The sequence below is a fragment of the Aulonocara sp. 'chitande type north' Nkhata Bay genome, linkage group LG4 (genome assembly GCF_057382095.1).
Source record: "Aulonocara sp. 'chitande type north' Nkhata Bay isolate Kocher_YH1m ecotype deep benthic linkage group LG4, A_spYH_male_GT1.1, whole genome shotgun sequence".
In the NCBI taxonomy this organism is placed as follows: domain Eukaryota; kingdom Metazoa; phylum Chordata; class Actinopteri; order Cichliformes; family Cichlidae; genus Aulonocara; species Aulonocara sp. 'chitande type north' Nkhata Bay.
In genome coordinates this window covers 12,895,159-12,912,896 of record NC_141347.1, presented here as the reverse complement: position 1 = coordinate 12,912,896, position 17,738 = coordinate 12,895,159, and the positions used below count along the sequence as shown (strand labels likewise).

General features: G+C 42.9%; 1 protein-coding gene across 2 annotated transcripts in view; it reads left to right on the top strand.

The window, feature by feature from the left end:
- Positions 1-17,738, top strand: part of grin2ba (glutamate receptor, ionotropic, N-methyl D-aspartate 2B, genome duplicate a) — a 140,753-nt gene that overhangs the window by 81,471 nt on the left and 41,544 nt on the right. For both annotated transcript variants that reach the window (XM_086288498.1, XM_086288500.1), the window contains exons 7-8: positions 3,990-4,182; positions 15,391-15,505. In XM_086288498.1, coding sequence (XP_086144624.1) covers positions 3,990-4,182; positions 15,391-15,505 — 308 coding nt within the window. The remainder of the gene's footprint in view (positions 1-3,989; positions 4,183-15,390; positions 15,506-17,738) is intronic.

The window sequence follows — 17,738 nt, the reverse complement described above, 5'->3', positions numbered from 1 at the left end:
TCCAGAAAGACGCCAATTTAAAAACGTTATTTTTTTCTGGAGTGAAGCAGCGTCTTTGTTGCCGGTTCCTTTTTAAAAAAAAAGATTATTCTTATTTCTTTTTTTGCCTTTCAGCCTTTATTGGGTAGAAACAGTGGAGCTAGTCAGGGAAGAGGGGAGAGAAGGGAAGACATGCAGCAGAGGACTGCAGGTCAGACTCGAACCCGGGCCTACTGCTCTCTGGTCAATACTTCCAGGCATGTAGACACGAGTAAGAAGACCCGCTGAAGTTCTGAATATCTGAATGGGGATTAAAAAGGTCATTTCAGTGACCGAACGTGGTGTAGTTGTTGTTGTCAGAAATTGCTGATCCACTGGGATTTTCCCACACAACCATCTCTAGGGTTTACAGAGAATGGCCTAAAAAGTGATCAAGTAAACAGGTTTTCTGAAGGTGAAAATGAAAATAACCCCTCATTACAGCCGAGGTATTCATATAAACACAAAACACATTAAATCTTGAAGCAGATGGGCTTCAACAGCAGCTAAGAGCAGGAAACTGAGGTTATTGTTTTCACAGACTCACCAAAATTGCACAATAGGAGTTTGGAAAAACACCGTCTGGTCTGATGAGTCTTGATCTTTCTTAAGGTATTCCATGTGAGAGTCAGCTTTCATACCGTTTAGGTATGAAAACATGGATCCACCCACGTTGTATCAGTGGTTCAGGCTCGTGGTGTTGGTGGAAATGGTGTTGGGGACGTCTTAGTTCCAATTAAGCATTACTTCAATGTCACAGCCTGCCTAATTATTGTTGCTGACCATGTCCATGGATGCTTTCAGCAGGATAATACACCATGTGACAAAGCTGAAACCATATCAGTCTGGTTTCTGAGTTTACTCAGTGCCTTGAATCTATGAGGAATTAAGCAGCTCTGAACACAAAAGATGATCCAACGTGGGACTAGCAAGGTGTACCTAATAATGCAGCTAGTGTGTGTATGTAGGACATGCTTGCATGTTTGTTTGTGGCATCAGTTGGGATAGTTCTGGAAAAACCAACATGCCTTGTGTAAGCATCGAGATCAGAAAAGCCAAATTAAGCCTGCAGCAAGTGGCAGTCAAGCGCACCAACTTCTGAATCAGCACAGAGTGAAATGACACCGCGACACCGCATGTGACTGTTGGTTTCGCTGGTTGTGTCCTCTGTGGACTCTGGCGGTTCAGGGTTCACCAGGAGGTGCATGCTAGCTGTGGGCCTAATTTACTTACAAGGCACACTTAATAATTTGCACCGTGTGTGATGAAGAGCCTCCAAATCTCACGGGTAATTCCGCTGATCCCTTCCTTAAGTAGCGCTTTGGGAAACCATCTCTTCACCCACTCCTTCTTCCTTCTTGCTTCTCTATATTTTGCTGCTGTTCCCTCACTTTTCTGTTTTTTTCTTCTGTGTTACTATTTCAGCCTCCTCTGACTTGCTCCCAAGTCTCAGCTCCCTTCATCTTCCTGTGTTTCTTGAGTCTGTATCTTTGTGTCTCTGCTGCTGCCTGACTTTCTCTCTCTTCTGCTCATTCTGTCACTCTTTCCCCTCCTCTTCCCTCTCAGCTCTTTCTCTCCTACTAACAGCCTTTCTGTCTCTTTTTTCCCTTGATCAAAGTTGCACACTACTGCCACACACACTGTGTTAATGTAACCACCCAGTCTGACATCACTGGCATTAATAAACTGTTTCCAGAAATATCTGCTGTTATGCTTTCCGATCAGTTTGCTTATTGTGGATGCGTTATGTCTGCAGTGTGATTTAGGTTGTATGTGTGAGAGGGAGATGTCCTGCCACATTGTAATACCTTGTTACACGCCCAAAAGAGAGCTGCGACAATAAGACATCAAACCGTCCGCCCGCGTGCTCCCGACACACACGTCTCGCCTATGTCTTCCTGGGAAGAAAGTCGCGCCCTTAAAGCAATAAAAAGTCAAGCATGTAAAAAGGAACGGGGAACGGAGCGAGTGGTGAGAAAGTGTCGACAATGTGTGACATGAGATGTGGTCCTGAAGGGCCCGAGCTGTCAGTGCAGAGGCCCCGTGAGGAAGGCAGGTTGCCAGGCTGCCTGTCTATTTCTGCACGCTGACATGGTAGCGGGCTGGCTGACATGTGGTCATACATTGTCAGATAGATGCAGACCTGCTGATGGACAGAAAGATGGACAGATTAAATAGAAGAGAGTCAGATAAATTACAAGCTTACAAACCCTGAGAGCTTGAACCCAGGGGGCCTCTAATGGCTCCTAAACAATCAGCTGTTGGCTGTTTTCAGAAGTCATAAAGGCATTTTTGTAGCCAATTTTAAATGCGGAGGTAGTTAAGACTTTTGACTTGAAAGGTTTGAGCGTTAAATTGTTTGTTCGGCAATGCCTACCACTGCTTCAGCCACTGCTGTCACACCTTCTCTAACATGACCACCGAACACAGAAACGCTTGCTTTTTTCTTAAAAGAAAAAAAAAAAGATTTCCATGTTTGCTGATTGGATCCTTTTAGTAATAATTGGGTGGTGAACATTTTAACTTTACACCACCCAATTAATATTAAACTTACACCTGCTCCAACTTTGAACTGTAACCTAAGCCAAGAAGGCATGAAATTGTTACCAAATGATGCTCCAAAATGAATCCTTGTGTACCGTGCTTAAGGACAATCCCCTTGTTGGGGCGACCGTGGCTCAGGGGGTTGGGAATCGTATCTGTAACCGAAAGGTCGCCGGTTCGATCCCTGGGCTCTCTGTCCTGGTCGTTGTGTCCTTGGGCAAGACACTTTACCCTATTTGCCTACTGGTGTTGGCCAGAGGGGCCGATGGCGCGAAATGGCAGCCTCGCTTCTGTCAGTCTGCCCCAGGGCAGCTGTGGCTACAACCGTAGCTTGCCTCCACCAGTGTATGAATGCGAGAGTGAATGAATAGTGGCATTGTAAAGCGCTTTGGGTGCCTTGAAAAGCGCTATATAAATCCAATCCATTATTATTATTATTGTTAAATCCAGCATGATGAAGTCCTGAACCGCTGAACACGGGAACTTAATGACTGGTCATTAAAAAGAGATAAAGATTTATTGCTGGGAAACATGCACCATGAGTAATCAATTAATGATGACTATTAGTCATGGGTTTATTGTAATTAAAATTGAATATTGTAATGGATTTTATTGCCAATAACAGCTGTTTAATATCAGTGAAACTCATTTTCATAGCATCTGTGTTTAATACATCCCAAAGAGCCTAACAGTAAGTTAATGCCTTTTTTTAAACAAAAAATGTAACATTAAGAAAATATTTTCACATTCATGCAAGTTATTGTCGGGTTTTTAGGATACCTACAGGAAATTTTGTGTTTGCGATTCGCTGCCTGCCACCAGGCTGTCCTCAGCCTCGAGAATGCTTCGAATACCTACAGAGAAGGACGTGGTGGAGGAACGACAGGTATCCTGGCAAACAGCTGAATGGGCTGATGGGCACTTGGAAGGGCATCGGGAGAGATGGGCATGGAGGCACACAGACAGAGAGAGACCTGCAAATAAACATTCCTAAACATTTGACAGATTGTCAAATGCGAACAGGAGTCGGGCAGACAGAAGGACAGATAAGCAGGCGTGCGGAGAGTGCAAAGGCCGACAAACAGACCGTACAGAACGTACTTTAGACAGACAGATGGACAAACACAGCAAGATGATAGACTCTTAGTCAGTCAGAATGGGAGTGCTATTCATCTGCTCCCTGAGTCACTACGTAGTGTATGCTCTGTCTCTTGGAGTGTGTTCAAAGCATGTACACTATATATCCTAGCACACTGATCCCCCTGTCTCCCCGGTTTAGTTTCCTCCATCTGTCCGTCTCGCTGTGTCTTCACTTTCCTCCGTAGAATCACTCCTTCCCTTCTCACCTCCCTTTAAAACAAAAAACCCCTCATCTACCTTCTTTCTGCATTTCCTCTAAACGATCTCTCTCCTCTTCTTGCTTCCAGGCCTGCTCTCTGTCTCCTATGATGAATGGGACTACGGCTTAGAGGCGCGGGTTCGCGATGGTGTGGCGATCATCACTATGGCGACTTCTACCATGATGATGGACCGCGGGCCTCACACCCTCTTGAAGTCTCAGTGCCACGGAGCTCCTGACAGAAAGACCCCCATCTCAGGCAACCCCAACGAAGTGCTCAGGTGAGTGAAGGTGGAGAGGGCGTAGCATGTCAGAGCAGCATGATCACACTTAATGGACCCAGTCTCAGTTAGTTTATCTGGTTTCGTCGGCACTTATAGTATTGCACGCAAAGCAACACTGTGACATTTAGATGTACGATTCGAGGGTCTTTGTTGTCATTATGCAAGGATAACGAAATTATAGTTTTATTTTCATTTTTCTACATTTGTGACACAACTTCCAGTGACGCTGGAAATAATTAGAGTCCGTCTGCTATCAGTTTACAATGAATGAGTCGAGTTGGCAATGGCATGCAGTCTGTTGCGGTGATTAACACAGTGAATTAAATCAGTGAAAATCACAAGTCTGTTGCTGTCTGCATATACAGAAATTTGCATTAATCACAAATTCACATTAGCCACTTATACTCAGAGTCCAGCCAGAAACAGAATTTCATGCCCCTTTACTGTTACCTGGACAAATACCTGTTAGTTAACAGAAGTCTGAGATTGAACTATGATCTGGCACATCTTCATCCAGTTCTGAAACCGCAAAAAAACTTTTAAGCAGGGAAAACAAAAAGATTAAGTAGCATTAAGTGACATCTTGGATCTTACTTTTATTAATCACAGAGCTTCTGGTGGTGTGGTTTGCGTTCTTTATCAGTAAGCCTGCTTTCCCATAAAACGTTCAGCTCTCTGCTGGATGTTGCCACTTGCGCGCTGCTTGAATATGTCATTCTGCAGTAGTCTCGGTGTTCTCTAGGAACCACGATCCTTTTCCTTTGCTTTCTGCCCTGCAGCAAGCCGGCACATATCTCACGAAAACCAGCTCTGTGGTGCAAACCATACACTTCTGTACAATATAGAAGAAATGCCACAAAGCACTGGTCGTGTTTGTTTAAAGCTGTTTATTCACGCTAATGTGTCTGAGTTGATGTGGGAGTCATTTGTGGATGTTGCTTTAAAATTGCAACGTTCTGGTGGTCTAACATCCCCACGATCACCATGGCACCGTCATCATTGGTGCAGCAGATGTTGCAGCACGTGCGTGTTAGCATCTCCATCCCCTGCACGCTGTGATCATCCTCCCCCCACGTAATAATACCCTATGCACAAACACCCCTTCACATGCTGCCATCTTCAGGAAAACCGACCCCACCCCTTCAGCTGTCCGTCCCAGCAGCAGGCCTTTTGAACTGGATGTGAAGCCTAGCGTTGGGCTGCGCTTTGCTCTGCGCGCCGCCTAATTGGTCCCAATGGCGTTTCAGTCGGCGAACACTATCCCCTGTCGTGCTGCGCTCCAGAGCTCAGCGCAGCATTATATTCAGTGGCGGTTTCACCCCTCCGCGACTCTGCGCATCTGCTGGAGATAGATGTGCGTGGGTATGTGTGTTTTTATTGCCCTAAAGAGAGACCAACTGTCAAGGAAAGCCACGTGTGCATGTGTGCACAGGTGTCGTACAGGGCAGCATATGTGTGTATGCTTGCTAAAGAGACTGTCAGTATCGCTTCAGGACACCGGTGGCAGATCACAGACACTTGCACAGAAAACGAAATGCACTGACCCCTTTTGGCTGATTCAGACAGATGTATAGATGCACAAATAGTCTTTTTCTGCCTTCTCCTGCAATTTTTCTGTTGAATGCAAGCACGCATACATCCCGAAATACTCTTCTCACGCTCATAAGACGCCAGAGAAACGTGGAGCCTACTGTGGAAACTCGGGCTCTTCTTTTGGGATGTGTGTAATTTTTTTGCTCATGGTCAAGCTTAACTGCATCCTGCTCAAAGGCAACAAAACTTTGTTGTCCAGTCAACTCTTTGGATGTCATTTCAGCCCCTGCCTGTTGTTCTCTCCTTTTTGAACCTTTTGCATTTGTTTCACCACTGCTTACTGCTTTGAGATAACAGTGGTGTTTATGGCAGCTGCTCTTGCCCCAGAATACAACCCCCTCCTCTCTCTTCTGTTCATGTGTTTGCCTTGCTGTGGTCTGCTGCGCACTGCTTTGTTCTTCTCAACTCTGCTGTGGTCTCTCTGCCGCGTTCTCTCTGCTCTGCTCGGCTGTCCTCTCGCGCCCCGTAGTCTTCTGTTTTTGTTCTGCCCTGCTCTGCTTTTTTCCCCCTACATCTGCTCTGCTTTGTTCTACTTTTATTCTGTTCTGTGGAGGGCTGCTCTACCGTTTTATCTTCTCACACCTCCTCGCCTCTCCTCTTGTCTCCTCTCCTCTCTTCTCTAGTGATTTTTCCTCTCATCTCTACCGTTCTGCTCCTCCCTAGTTGGTGCCTGCGCTGCAGACCTGCAGTTTTATAATCAACTTAGCTGTGTTGTTGATTAGATCAGTTGCAAACACTGCTAAGATCCTTTGCCCCTTTTCTGCTTTAACTAAATTTGTTTGGTGATAACCTTTGTCTTCAAGTGTTCAATCAAGAGATTAGCATTTGGCCTAGAGTCTATATATTAGAAAGTGAACGAACGCCTAGTTGCCCGGCTTGCGTGGCTGCTTGGCTGCATGGACCGATGCCCACCCGCTCGATTCGTTCACTACTAAGTGAGTCAACGAATGAAAGATGGATGGACGGCAGCTCAATCAAAAAGCTCTTTCCTGCGCCTGGGAAGCTTTACATTCTGTGTTCTCTCCAGTGAATACAAACTCCATTTGTAAAAATTTCAAGCAGACCTTTAAAGTAAATCATTAATAAACCAAGCAGGGGCACAATTAATTCTAAGCTGTCGAAAATGGCATTTAGCAGCTAAACCTGAAAATGAAGCTTTCATCTCAACATATTAAGCTGGAAAAACATCCATGGAAAATGGACCAATCAGAAACTGATTCACTGATCAATATAGGTCCCGAGCTTGCCCCACTGCTAAGTCACAATCCACATGTGCCAATCTGAAACATTTAGGTAAATAAACTAACTATTAGTGCTATAAAATTGGGTGCTTTAATGTTTACACACACACGCTACAGATTTTACTTGTAAACCCATATTTTTACTGCGATCTACGGTGGCCCTGAGAGGTCAAACATACTTAAGAAAACAGCAGCAAATAGAAAAGTGCAGCAAAACACACGAACCACAACGGAAATAGAAAAATACACAGCAAACGCTGACAAAAACAAAACACAACAGAAGTGTTTTTAGGGACACAAGAATGTGTCGGACCAGCTGCAGAAGTGAAGCTAACAGTAAGCAAACATGCTAACAGCAAACATGTATCTACAGCAGGGGTGGGCAATCTCAGTCCATGAGGGCCGGTGTCCCTGCAGGTTTTAGATCTCACCTTGGGTCAACACATCTGAATCACATGATTAGTTCGTTACCAGGCCTCTGGAGAACTTCAGGACATGTTGAAGAGCTAATTTAGCCATTTAAATCAGCTGTGTTGGTTCGAGGACACATCTAAGACCTGCAGGGACACCAGCCCTCGTGGACTGAGATTGCTCACCCCTGATCTACAGTATTATATGACAACATAGATGAATCCTCAGCTTCTTTTCTCCATGTGATCCTTTGCATTTCTTAGTTTCTGGTACATTATAAACCACGGCCGCTGCAGATAGCCTACAGGGTAGAAGTTCTCCAGTTGGGGATCTCAGGTTTAAAGAGTGGTAGCAAGTAGCGAGAAGTACCTGTACCTTGTTCTTGCTTTAGATATATTCCACAACATTTTTTTAGGATGTCTTTGAAGTGCGTGATTAAGAATCTGAAGCAGATGGTGAAGAAATCAAGGAAGGACGGTGGCAGTTATCCATTTTTAAACCTTCTTAAAAGCCGATGATTATATGGAAATACATATGTCCCAAAGTACGAGTGAAAAATTTGTATTGTAGCTCCAACACAAGTTGGTCCAGCTTGTGGATTATACACGAGCTAGGTCAGTAAGAGATGCATGGGAATATGTAAATTGAATCTAGTTTACATTTCAATCTGCTGGTGAACGAGGAAGACTGGCTCTAAGGTCACGGTCATCTACTCGAATTTATAAGCCATACATTAGCATTTTCTTGTTCGGCCCTCAGTGCCTCATAGAATACCACAAGAGAAGGACGCGTCACTCCACTAAGTAAATTAAGTCCATTGTAGCCAGCGCTGTGACATTCCAGCTAATTCTACAGCATGAGCCTGACAAATGAAGATAGCAGGAAGGGGAAGAAGAAGAGTGCAAAGCACAGAGGAGAGGGAGGGACAGAGCGAGGGAGAGGTGGCAGTAGAGGCCAGCAGCGAGCAATACACAACAGTGTGAGAATCATGAGTTTGACAACACTGGCCCTGACCTTGCCAGGCGTGGACAGGTTCCAGATGAGGTTGGTCTTGGAAAGGTGTCAAGTGCTTTTAAGCTCCGTGGGCATTTTTGAACTTCTGTGGCCTCAGTAAGGCTTTCAATATGGGGTATATATCTATATATATTTAAGCACATACACGTGTGTGCGTCAGTGTGTTGGTGTGTGCTTGCACGCATGCTCTGGATACAGAACAATCTGCAGTTGCATTTTGACCCTGTTGCGCTGAGAAATGCCAACTCAATGGGACCGTGTCCGACTCGGTGTTTGCGCGTGTCTTTGTGTGCATGTGCGTGTGAGTCTGTGGAGCCCAGCTGGATGTGTGTGTTTATGGGGCAGGCAGTGGGAGGTGGCAGATAGGTACCTGTTTTTGATGGGGCTTGATTGGAAGTAGGTCAGGAATCCTCTCTCCTCTTTCTTCCATCTCCCGTCTCTCCATCTTTATTGCCTTGCTCCTCCTAAATCTTTTCATCTGTCCTGTCACTAAATCTCTTTTTGTCTGCCAGGTTTATCCAGTCCTCTGCTTTTCTGTGTTTCTTATTTTATCTCACATAATCTTTTCCTTTCCCCAGTATTTTTTATTACATCCTTCTCGCTCTTTTCCCCTCCCCTCTGCTGCATCCCATCTTCACCTACCTCCTTTTTGCTGCAGGCTATTATAATTTTCAATTTGTATAGCAGTACAGTACATAGGTTTGTCTTTTAAGGTTTTTGAAGTTTTATTCCAAAATGCTCTGAAATTAGAAAATCAAGAGGAGAATATTGCCTCAGGTATCCATTATATCTGCAATGTAGACAATGCAGTCTGTTCGAGGGCTAGTGCTTTAAAGAAATGTCACTGTAATTAGTTTTAATTAAGTGCTGTCGATCATGTGTCAAAGCCACATATTGATGTCCACGCTTCTTCCCTCCTATTAGCGCAGCTTTGTTTACACATTCACTCGTTGTATATGGATGCCGCTGAATGTATATAGTCACACCTCCCCTCGCATTCACACATTATACCCCAAGTGTGCACGCAACAAAGCCTCAGTATGTTTTTCTACCTCAGCCGCACGGAGCCCTACATGGCTTGTTATCACTCTCAGTATAGATCCCTCCTCTTCAGATCCAGTGATTACACTGTACCACAGTAATTGCTAAGGAGTGTAATTCATAATTAATTCATGTCAGGGTTAATTTATTAAAACTGACTTATCAATATTTTACACAACTCCTCCATTATTCACACCAGAACATGCGCTCAAACCTATCTTTGTCAGGCCATGGAGTTAGCATGGGAAGTGTGCTGCTGCGTGCCGTGTTGTTGTGGCACAGCGTTGTTCTGGTTTGTCTTTAGATAAACCTATGCATGCAAATGGATTCGCTGCATTGTGGTTCATGCTGCAAAAAATATGAGGCGTTTCCTGAATGTAGAAATCGTTTTCTGTAGATTTGATTGGAGTAGTACATGTCGGACTCCGGTCAGTGTTACTAGCTTTTGTTCGCCAGGTGACGACAGCTGCTGCTGTTTGAATTTTAATTCACCTCGTGTACAGCACAGCTGAGATACTCTCCTCCAGCTCATGCAGGAAACTGACAGGTTCAACAGGATATCAAAACATGCAATTTAGCGGGGAAGGTGGATGCGATTCTGTCTTATTATGCTAGTCACACCTGCGTATTCAGATTCCTACCATCCACATAACTTTATACCATCTCATGACACCTACAGTAACTTATGGAAAAGCAGGGATCGGTTTGTGTTCACATTACAGGAAGGCAGCGATGGTGACATGCAATCATCCTGTCACTCAGCTTTGGAATAACAGTCACCGCATTCTTGCAGCTCTAGTCTTTATATGCCTCTGTGAGGTTTGCTACATGGTAAACTGCATGGACTGTAAATAAAAGATGGAGATAGCCACCGTGAGTTATTCACTGTCTTTTAGAGATCTGTTTTTCAAGCCTACATTTGAGCCATTTTGGGCTTTTTCATCTTGGTTCTTTAGAGACAGAAGTGACCATTTTTGGAGGAGAGGGCAAATACCTTAGTAGTCACAGCCGGTTCTCACTCCCGAGGCCTAACATCCTGACGATTTGTCACGTCCCGCAGCGTTCCTGAGGAACGCGAAAGGTGACCTTCCACAATCTTATGCTAAGCGCCGGGTTATGGGTGAAATCCAGTAGAATGACGGTCCCGCGGTAATCCACGTTCCAGCCATGTATTCCAGCCCTAACCCTAACCATAACCTTATCCCAAACCTTAACAGCACTTTAATGACATCAAATAGTGTTTTCCAAAGCAATTTAAGTAAAATGACGAACATGTGTAGATTGAGTCCAAACGGTTCTCATGTTTCCAATCTCCTCATTTAGGGACGTGTTTGGTGCCCGGAAGCGTAATATGTTGACGATTTGTCACCTAGCATAAAATATTACGGTTTGGGAGTGAGAATGTGTTGGTAGTTAGCTAATGCTAACAAGCTGCATCTGTGGACTTTACACCAATCAGGCCTCTGACAGGTGAAGCGAATAACACTGATTATCTCTTCACCATTGGATGGGATATATTAGGGAGCATGTGAGCATTTTGTCCTCAAAGTTGATGTGTTAGGCGCAGGAAAATTGGGCCTTTTTTCCCATCATGTAGATGCGTGTGTGCGTTGCTTACCTGGAGAACACCTGGCACCAGGATGCACTAAGGGAAGAAATACAACTGACAGAGGCAGTCTGTTGCTTTGGACAATGTTCTGCTGGGAAACCTTGGGTCCTACCATCCATGTGGATGTTACTTTGACAAGTAACAACTACCTAAACATTGTTGCAGACCACGTACGCTCTTTCATGGAAATTGTATTCCCTGATGGCTGTAACCTCTGTCAGCAGGATAATGAACCCTGCCACGAAACAAAAATAGTTCAGGAATGGTTTGGCAGCACAACAATGAGTTTGAGATGTTGAGTTGACCCCCAAATTCTCCAGATTTCATTCCAATTCCAACACAACATTAGCAAGGTGTTCATAATGTTATACCTGATTAATATATAGGTACAACACACAGACGCAGACAACTGTTAATTTAGTGCTAAGTTACATACAATTAAAATACTACACATTTATTTGGCAAAGCTACACCATACAAACACCTGAAAAGAAAGCCATTTTAAATGTCATAGTTGCATTAAAAGGCTCCAGAGGGCACCAAAAACATGACCCAAAGCTCAGTTCAGTGACCAGAATGTGCTGAGGTGACGTCTACTACACCACTTGTGGCTAGTCACCTTTGTAGGTATACAGTCAAAGCAGCCACGCCCCTAATTTTGAGCCTTCAAAACCTGAAAAGGCTGAGTAATAGGAAAAAAATTGTCTGGTACAGTTGTTATAAATGGACCAAGCAAGAAACATACTTTTTTTGAACTTTTAACAAGGGACCCTATGGGGATTGACTCTCTTTCTTAAGTCTCAAGTGGTCTTTGAAGGAGCTGCTGTTCTGCTTTGGTTTCATTTGTCACTCCCAGAGACTGCTGCTTACTAAGCTGTTATCACTGTGTCTGGAGATGCGTGTAGGTCCAGTTTTATTATATTTACAGGAAGTTCAGAGAATGCGCTTGAATGAAGAGTGAACACAGATTGCTTTCCTGTAAACACAGAAGTTGCAGGATGATGAAGGGAAGAGAGACGTGTTGGAATCTGCCTGTACTATGACCCATCCCCTCCCTCTTCTTCTTTGAATCCCACCCCTCTCACTCTCTCTGTGTCTCTTTCCCACCCTCTGCGAGATTACCGTTACCATAGTAACAGTGGTTGTGGCTGCTATGGCAACACACATATGCTTGTGTTTCCTTGCTGTCAGTGTGTAGGATGCTCACGTGCACACTCATAGACACACACACACACACACACACACACACACACACACAAGGCTCTGAATTGCAGCATGTAACAATAGCTTGCTCAGTAAAGATTAAAGGGACCGCAGCGTCGAGTCATTTTGTAAATGGCTTATGATTTATGCAGCAGATTCTATGCACTTTGTATCACTGCCAAGGCTCTACAGGAGCGGCTGTAAGCCGGACACATGGGGCTGCATGAGACGGTGTGATGGTGGATGAGTGTGATCATCACAGCCCATTGAAAATATCAATTTTTGATAGAGAGGAAAGAATAAGAAAGCTGGCATTAGAGTAATTGCTGGATTACATAAGTCATTTCATCACAGATAGATAGATAGATAGATAGATAGATAGATCCCATCAACATACAATCCTCTACATGCACACACTTCCAGATGCAGTATCTTTTGCCATGTATTTATTCATCTCTCTCCATATATATATATATAGCATGCATGCTTTTGAGGTAGAGAGTTTCCATGGAAACAGTCACAGAGCGGGAAGGCTAGGGGTGAGGGAGTGAAATAGTTAAGAGAGAGAGTGTGTGTCTGTGTGTGTGTGGGATGACAGTGAAGTGAATTCAAGTTCATCTGACATAAACATTGCTGTCCTCATGTACATGCACTTACACACTCCCACGCACAATAACCATACCCTCTGCATGAGGGTATGGCACTGCTGAGTGCTGTGTGTGTGTGTGTTGTTTTAGTTGCAGGGAAGTGAAATTATTCCACCTGACACACACTTCTGACACCCGATAGAAACTGCATTGCTCATGTGCGTGTCCCTTCAGCTCCAGGAAAAATTAACTTCAAATCGCTCATAGATTTTAAATTATGTCCGAGCAGTTATTTCAAATTGTATATTTAGTGAATATTTAAGCTGTTTGGTTGTAGATTTTTTTTCATCTCTTTGTAATTATCTTATGATGAGGACAATGGATAAGCTGGATTTTAATAATGTTTTTTAATCACAGTTCTCATGGCTGTGTTTGGCAGCCGTTCATGCAGAAATCAACCCCCAGACAGGACGACAGAGAACATAATTTAGCTTAAAGTCTTAAAACAGAGTGAAGCAACTACCCCGACTGTGTGAATAAAGGTAAAAAAAATCCACCTGCCAGAACCTCTAAAGCTCGCTAATGAGCTCCTTTTTTGAAGCATACGTTTTCAGAGTGTGGTCTGACTGCTGTTTCTTGGTCAGAAACAGTAACTTCATGGAATCTCTGCTGGTTGCATGGCAAAAGATTTCAGCCCAGAATGACTGCTATTTTCAAATCACTTGTTCATGCGCTTGTTGTTCATATGTAATGTGCACTGGATTTGGTCCTCGACTGTGTTAGACAGCAACCCTTCGACTTGATTACGATTTGGGTCTGTGACAAAAAGGACAGAGAAGCAACATTAACCACAGAAGAAAAATCCTGCCAATGGTGTGTGCTGCCCCTCGGCGACAGTCACAACAGTTTCTTTTCTTCTCAAGGTTGTCTCTTGTGCTACAGTCACCATAGGAAGAACAGTAGATAGAGACTGTAGCAGAACCGCAGTTAAGGCCGTAAACAAAGAACTTGTAATCACTCGCAGTTGTCGTCTCCAAAGCGACTTTGGCACATTAAGATGATGATAAAATGGCAATAAGACGAAGTCAGTCTGCTATCAGTTTGATTGATCGTGGTCGAATTGGCAGTTACATGCAGTCTTATGCAGTGTGATAAATTAGCTTACAGAATTTCGCATTAATTAGAAATTCACAGAAACTAATTACATTCAGAGTCCAGACAAAATATGAGATTTGAGACATTCCTTCACAAATAGAGACATCGTTGTGGCAGGATTGTGATTTAACTGTAAAATGATTAAGGAGCTTGGCAGCCTTTCTTTTTAATTTAAGAATGAAACCAGGACACAACTAGCTGAGTCTCCAATTGAAACGAGACTGGTTGCAGAATTACTCAGATTGATCGCAATGTGTTGGGAATCTCTCTGCAAACTTAAGCCACTCTGATCATTTTCGTTGCACTCACTCTGCTTTGACAGTCTGATCCTGTGAGATGAATTCACAGTGTGTGCACTGGTAAATGTCACAAAACAAGCATATTCCTTGTCCACGCTGACCTTAACCGTCACCTTCAGGCACTGCAGATTCATCCATGTAAAAACTCATGTTTGCTTCTAATATTGTAGTTGCAGAACCAGCTGTCATTACCAGCGATGATCAGAGGCATGGTAGCTGACTCAGTTGGACACAGATGTTCTTAAATGACGTATAAGACTCAAATGGAGAGACTGGTCTGAAAAGAAAATAGCAGCTACTATCAAAACAATCTGTAGATGGGTACATGTATAAGACTGAATGATAAGGGTCAGCCTTCAAAGTCTGATTGATATGGTTGTTAATTGTTTTTAATGCTGGAGATGTCGAATTTTTTTCTCACACCTTGTACAACGTGTGAATTTCTGTGTTTGTTACGTTTGAAGGATGAAGTACTGAGTGACCAATGTTTCCCTGTGTATCCAGTCTTTGTGCTAAGCTACCTACCTGCTGACTGTAGCTTTTATTTAACAGATAGAGGTTTGATATGAACTTTTTCATCCAGCTCGTGATGGGGAAATATCAGAGGGCAAATACACAAAATTTCACACTGAATGTCACAACAGAAAAGGTGAACTCATTGGCAGCAATTGAAATGTAATATTTGACATTTAGGGATGACATAATTTGCTGAAATTCATTTTCTTTAGTCCCGTCTTAAAGACATCATCTGCCGTTCTGTTGATGACTAATGTATATCTATTTATGGAAGAGCTGGTTCGACATTAGTTGATAGCTGTTTCTTGGCAGATGACGAATTTATGCAATATCACTGGGTTTGTCAGAAAAGATGCTTAAAAAAATAAGTCTATGTGCAATAAAACTTTAATGATTGGAGAACTGAGTAATGGAACCTGAATGGATGTAGATATATAGAACAAATAAGACATTTGTGAAATGCCAGTGACAAGGATATATTCCAGCAAGTGATATATGCGTCAGTCTGTTTCTTTCCTCAATGTTTTCTTCTGCAGGTACCTGATGAATGTGACGTTTGAGGGACGAAATCTGTCGTTCAGTGAGGACGGATACCAGATGCATCCCAAGCTGGTCATCATTCTGCTCAACAAGGAGAGACAGTGGGACAGGGTGAGACAGAGGGAGACACTGACGGTCTTTGTGTGTGTCGGGGGGGAGGGTAAGACACTCATATGAAAAAAAAAAACAGCCGATGTGCACAAAATTATAAGTCCTGACTAACCTAATTGTCCTCTGTTGTTAACAGTAAAACATTTTGTAAACTGTTAAAATGAATAGAAGCAATGAGTTAGCTGTTCCCTATGAAGTCCACGAGTATCTGTGTGTTTTTATCTGGATCTCTTATCGTCTGATTTTCACTTTTCAAGCATTTTAAGCCTTAAGCCTTATAGACGCAACTCTGATTAGATATTATCAGCTCAGTGAAGGTGCCTTTGAGCAATGCACTGCAGCAGAGGCTCCAGAGTGGTGATGTGTTATTTGAATGCTGCTCCACAGCTGTTTTAATTTCAAAACTTGGTTAGCAGTTGCCTATTTGTTATTCGGCTTTTTTTTTGTTTGTTACAAAATCCTGGTTATGCGCTGTCTCCAAAAAAATCTGTTTGTTTCACTAAAAAGATGTCAAGACACCCTTAAGAACTAACAGGCAGCAAGTTATTGTAAAGACTGGGTGGGACAAGGAGATCAAGGTAAATATATGGAGTGAAACTGTATTCTCTGAGTAGAATATGTCATTTTTTTATACCATCCCATACATACAGATATCCATTCATACATTTACAGACATCCTGATAATAAAAAAGTATAAGGCTAGAAAGACATCAATGATCTTAGAGAAGCAATTGTTGCTCCGCATCAATCTGGCAAGGGTTATAAGGTCATTTCCAAACAATCGGAGATTGATCATTCTGTTATTTACAAGTGGAAAACTCCCAAGACCTACACCAAACTTAGTGGAGGTCCCAGTAAATTCACCCCAGGGTCAGATCGTTTAATGCTCAGAGAAATTGCTACAAACAACAGAAGTGCTATATCTCAGACTCTTCAGACCTCAGTTAGCATGTTAAATGTTAAAGTTCATGACAGTACAATTAGAAAAAGAATGAAAAAATATGGTTTTTCAAAGGGTTTTCAGGAGAAAGCCTCTTCACTAAAAACAGCAGCAGCACTGCTCAGGTTTGCAAAGGTGCATCCGAACAAACCACAAGACATCTGGAACAATGTCCTTTCGACAGATGGGACATGAGTGGAGATGTCTGGCCATAATGCCCAACCCACATTTGAAGAAATTCAAATGCAGCATATCAGCATAAACACCTCATACCAACTGTGAAGCACAGTGGTGGAGGTGGCTGTAAAGTCAATTCAGTGACCTTACAGCCATTGAGTCGGCCATGAGTCCTCTGCATACCAAAGTATTCTCGAGTCAAATACGAGTCCATGTGTCTGACAGCTAATGCTTGGCTTAAAATTGGGCCGTGGAACAGGACAACGATCCCAAGCACAGCAAATATACGAAAAAGAAAAGAAAAGTATTGCCCAGTCACATACAACCTGATAAAAATGCAGTTAGCTGCATTTAGCTTAGCTTAAGTTAGCTGTGCATGAATGAACACCTGCAAATCTCAATGAACTGAAGCAACATTGCAAAAAAGACTGGGACAAAATTGACATGAGAGAAAGTCATACAGAGAAAAATTACTACAAATTATGCTGCTAAATGTGGTTCTACAAGCTAGTGAATCATGTGGTCTACGTAGTTTCTCACCGTGCATTTTGGCTTGATTTTTGTTAAATAAATAACGAAACGGTGTAATGAATCATCTATTCTGGTTCATTCTGTTTACCTAAACCTCGTGCAGACTAGATATTTAAAACTTAGAACTGACAGAGGATGGGCAACAATAATTTGACAAATTAATGCTGTTGAAACTTTACTGGCCCTACTTTGTAAATGCCCAACAAAACGCAAGATTTACATTTGTTTAAGCTAGCTCTGTAGCTTTTTGAACAATGAACAATTTCTCGTTCTTCACCTTAAAAAAAGCAACAAAAACTAGAGAGCTGTCCTTACTTTGAAAGCTTTCATCCTGGCAGCAGTGTGAGGTGAGGGATTTTTTTAAGATTCTCACTGAGCTCTGCAGTGGCAGAATATGGAACACAAGTCACTAAAAAGGCCTTCGTTTTTCCTCCATGGATAGATAGATGCGTCCACTATTTGAGGTCATGTTGGAGTACTGTTTTGCCTGCCAGGGTGTTGAGACGGTCACATGACGATCACATGACTGAAATATGGATTCATAAAATAATGTAATTTTGGTCCTGTTGAAACAAAGAACGCCTT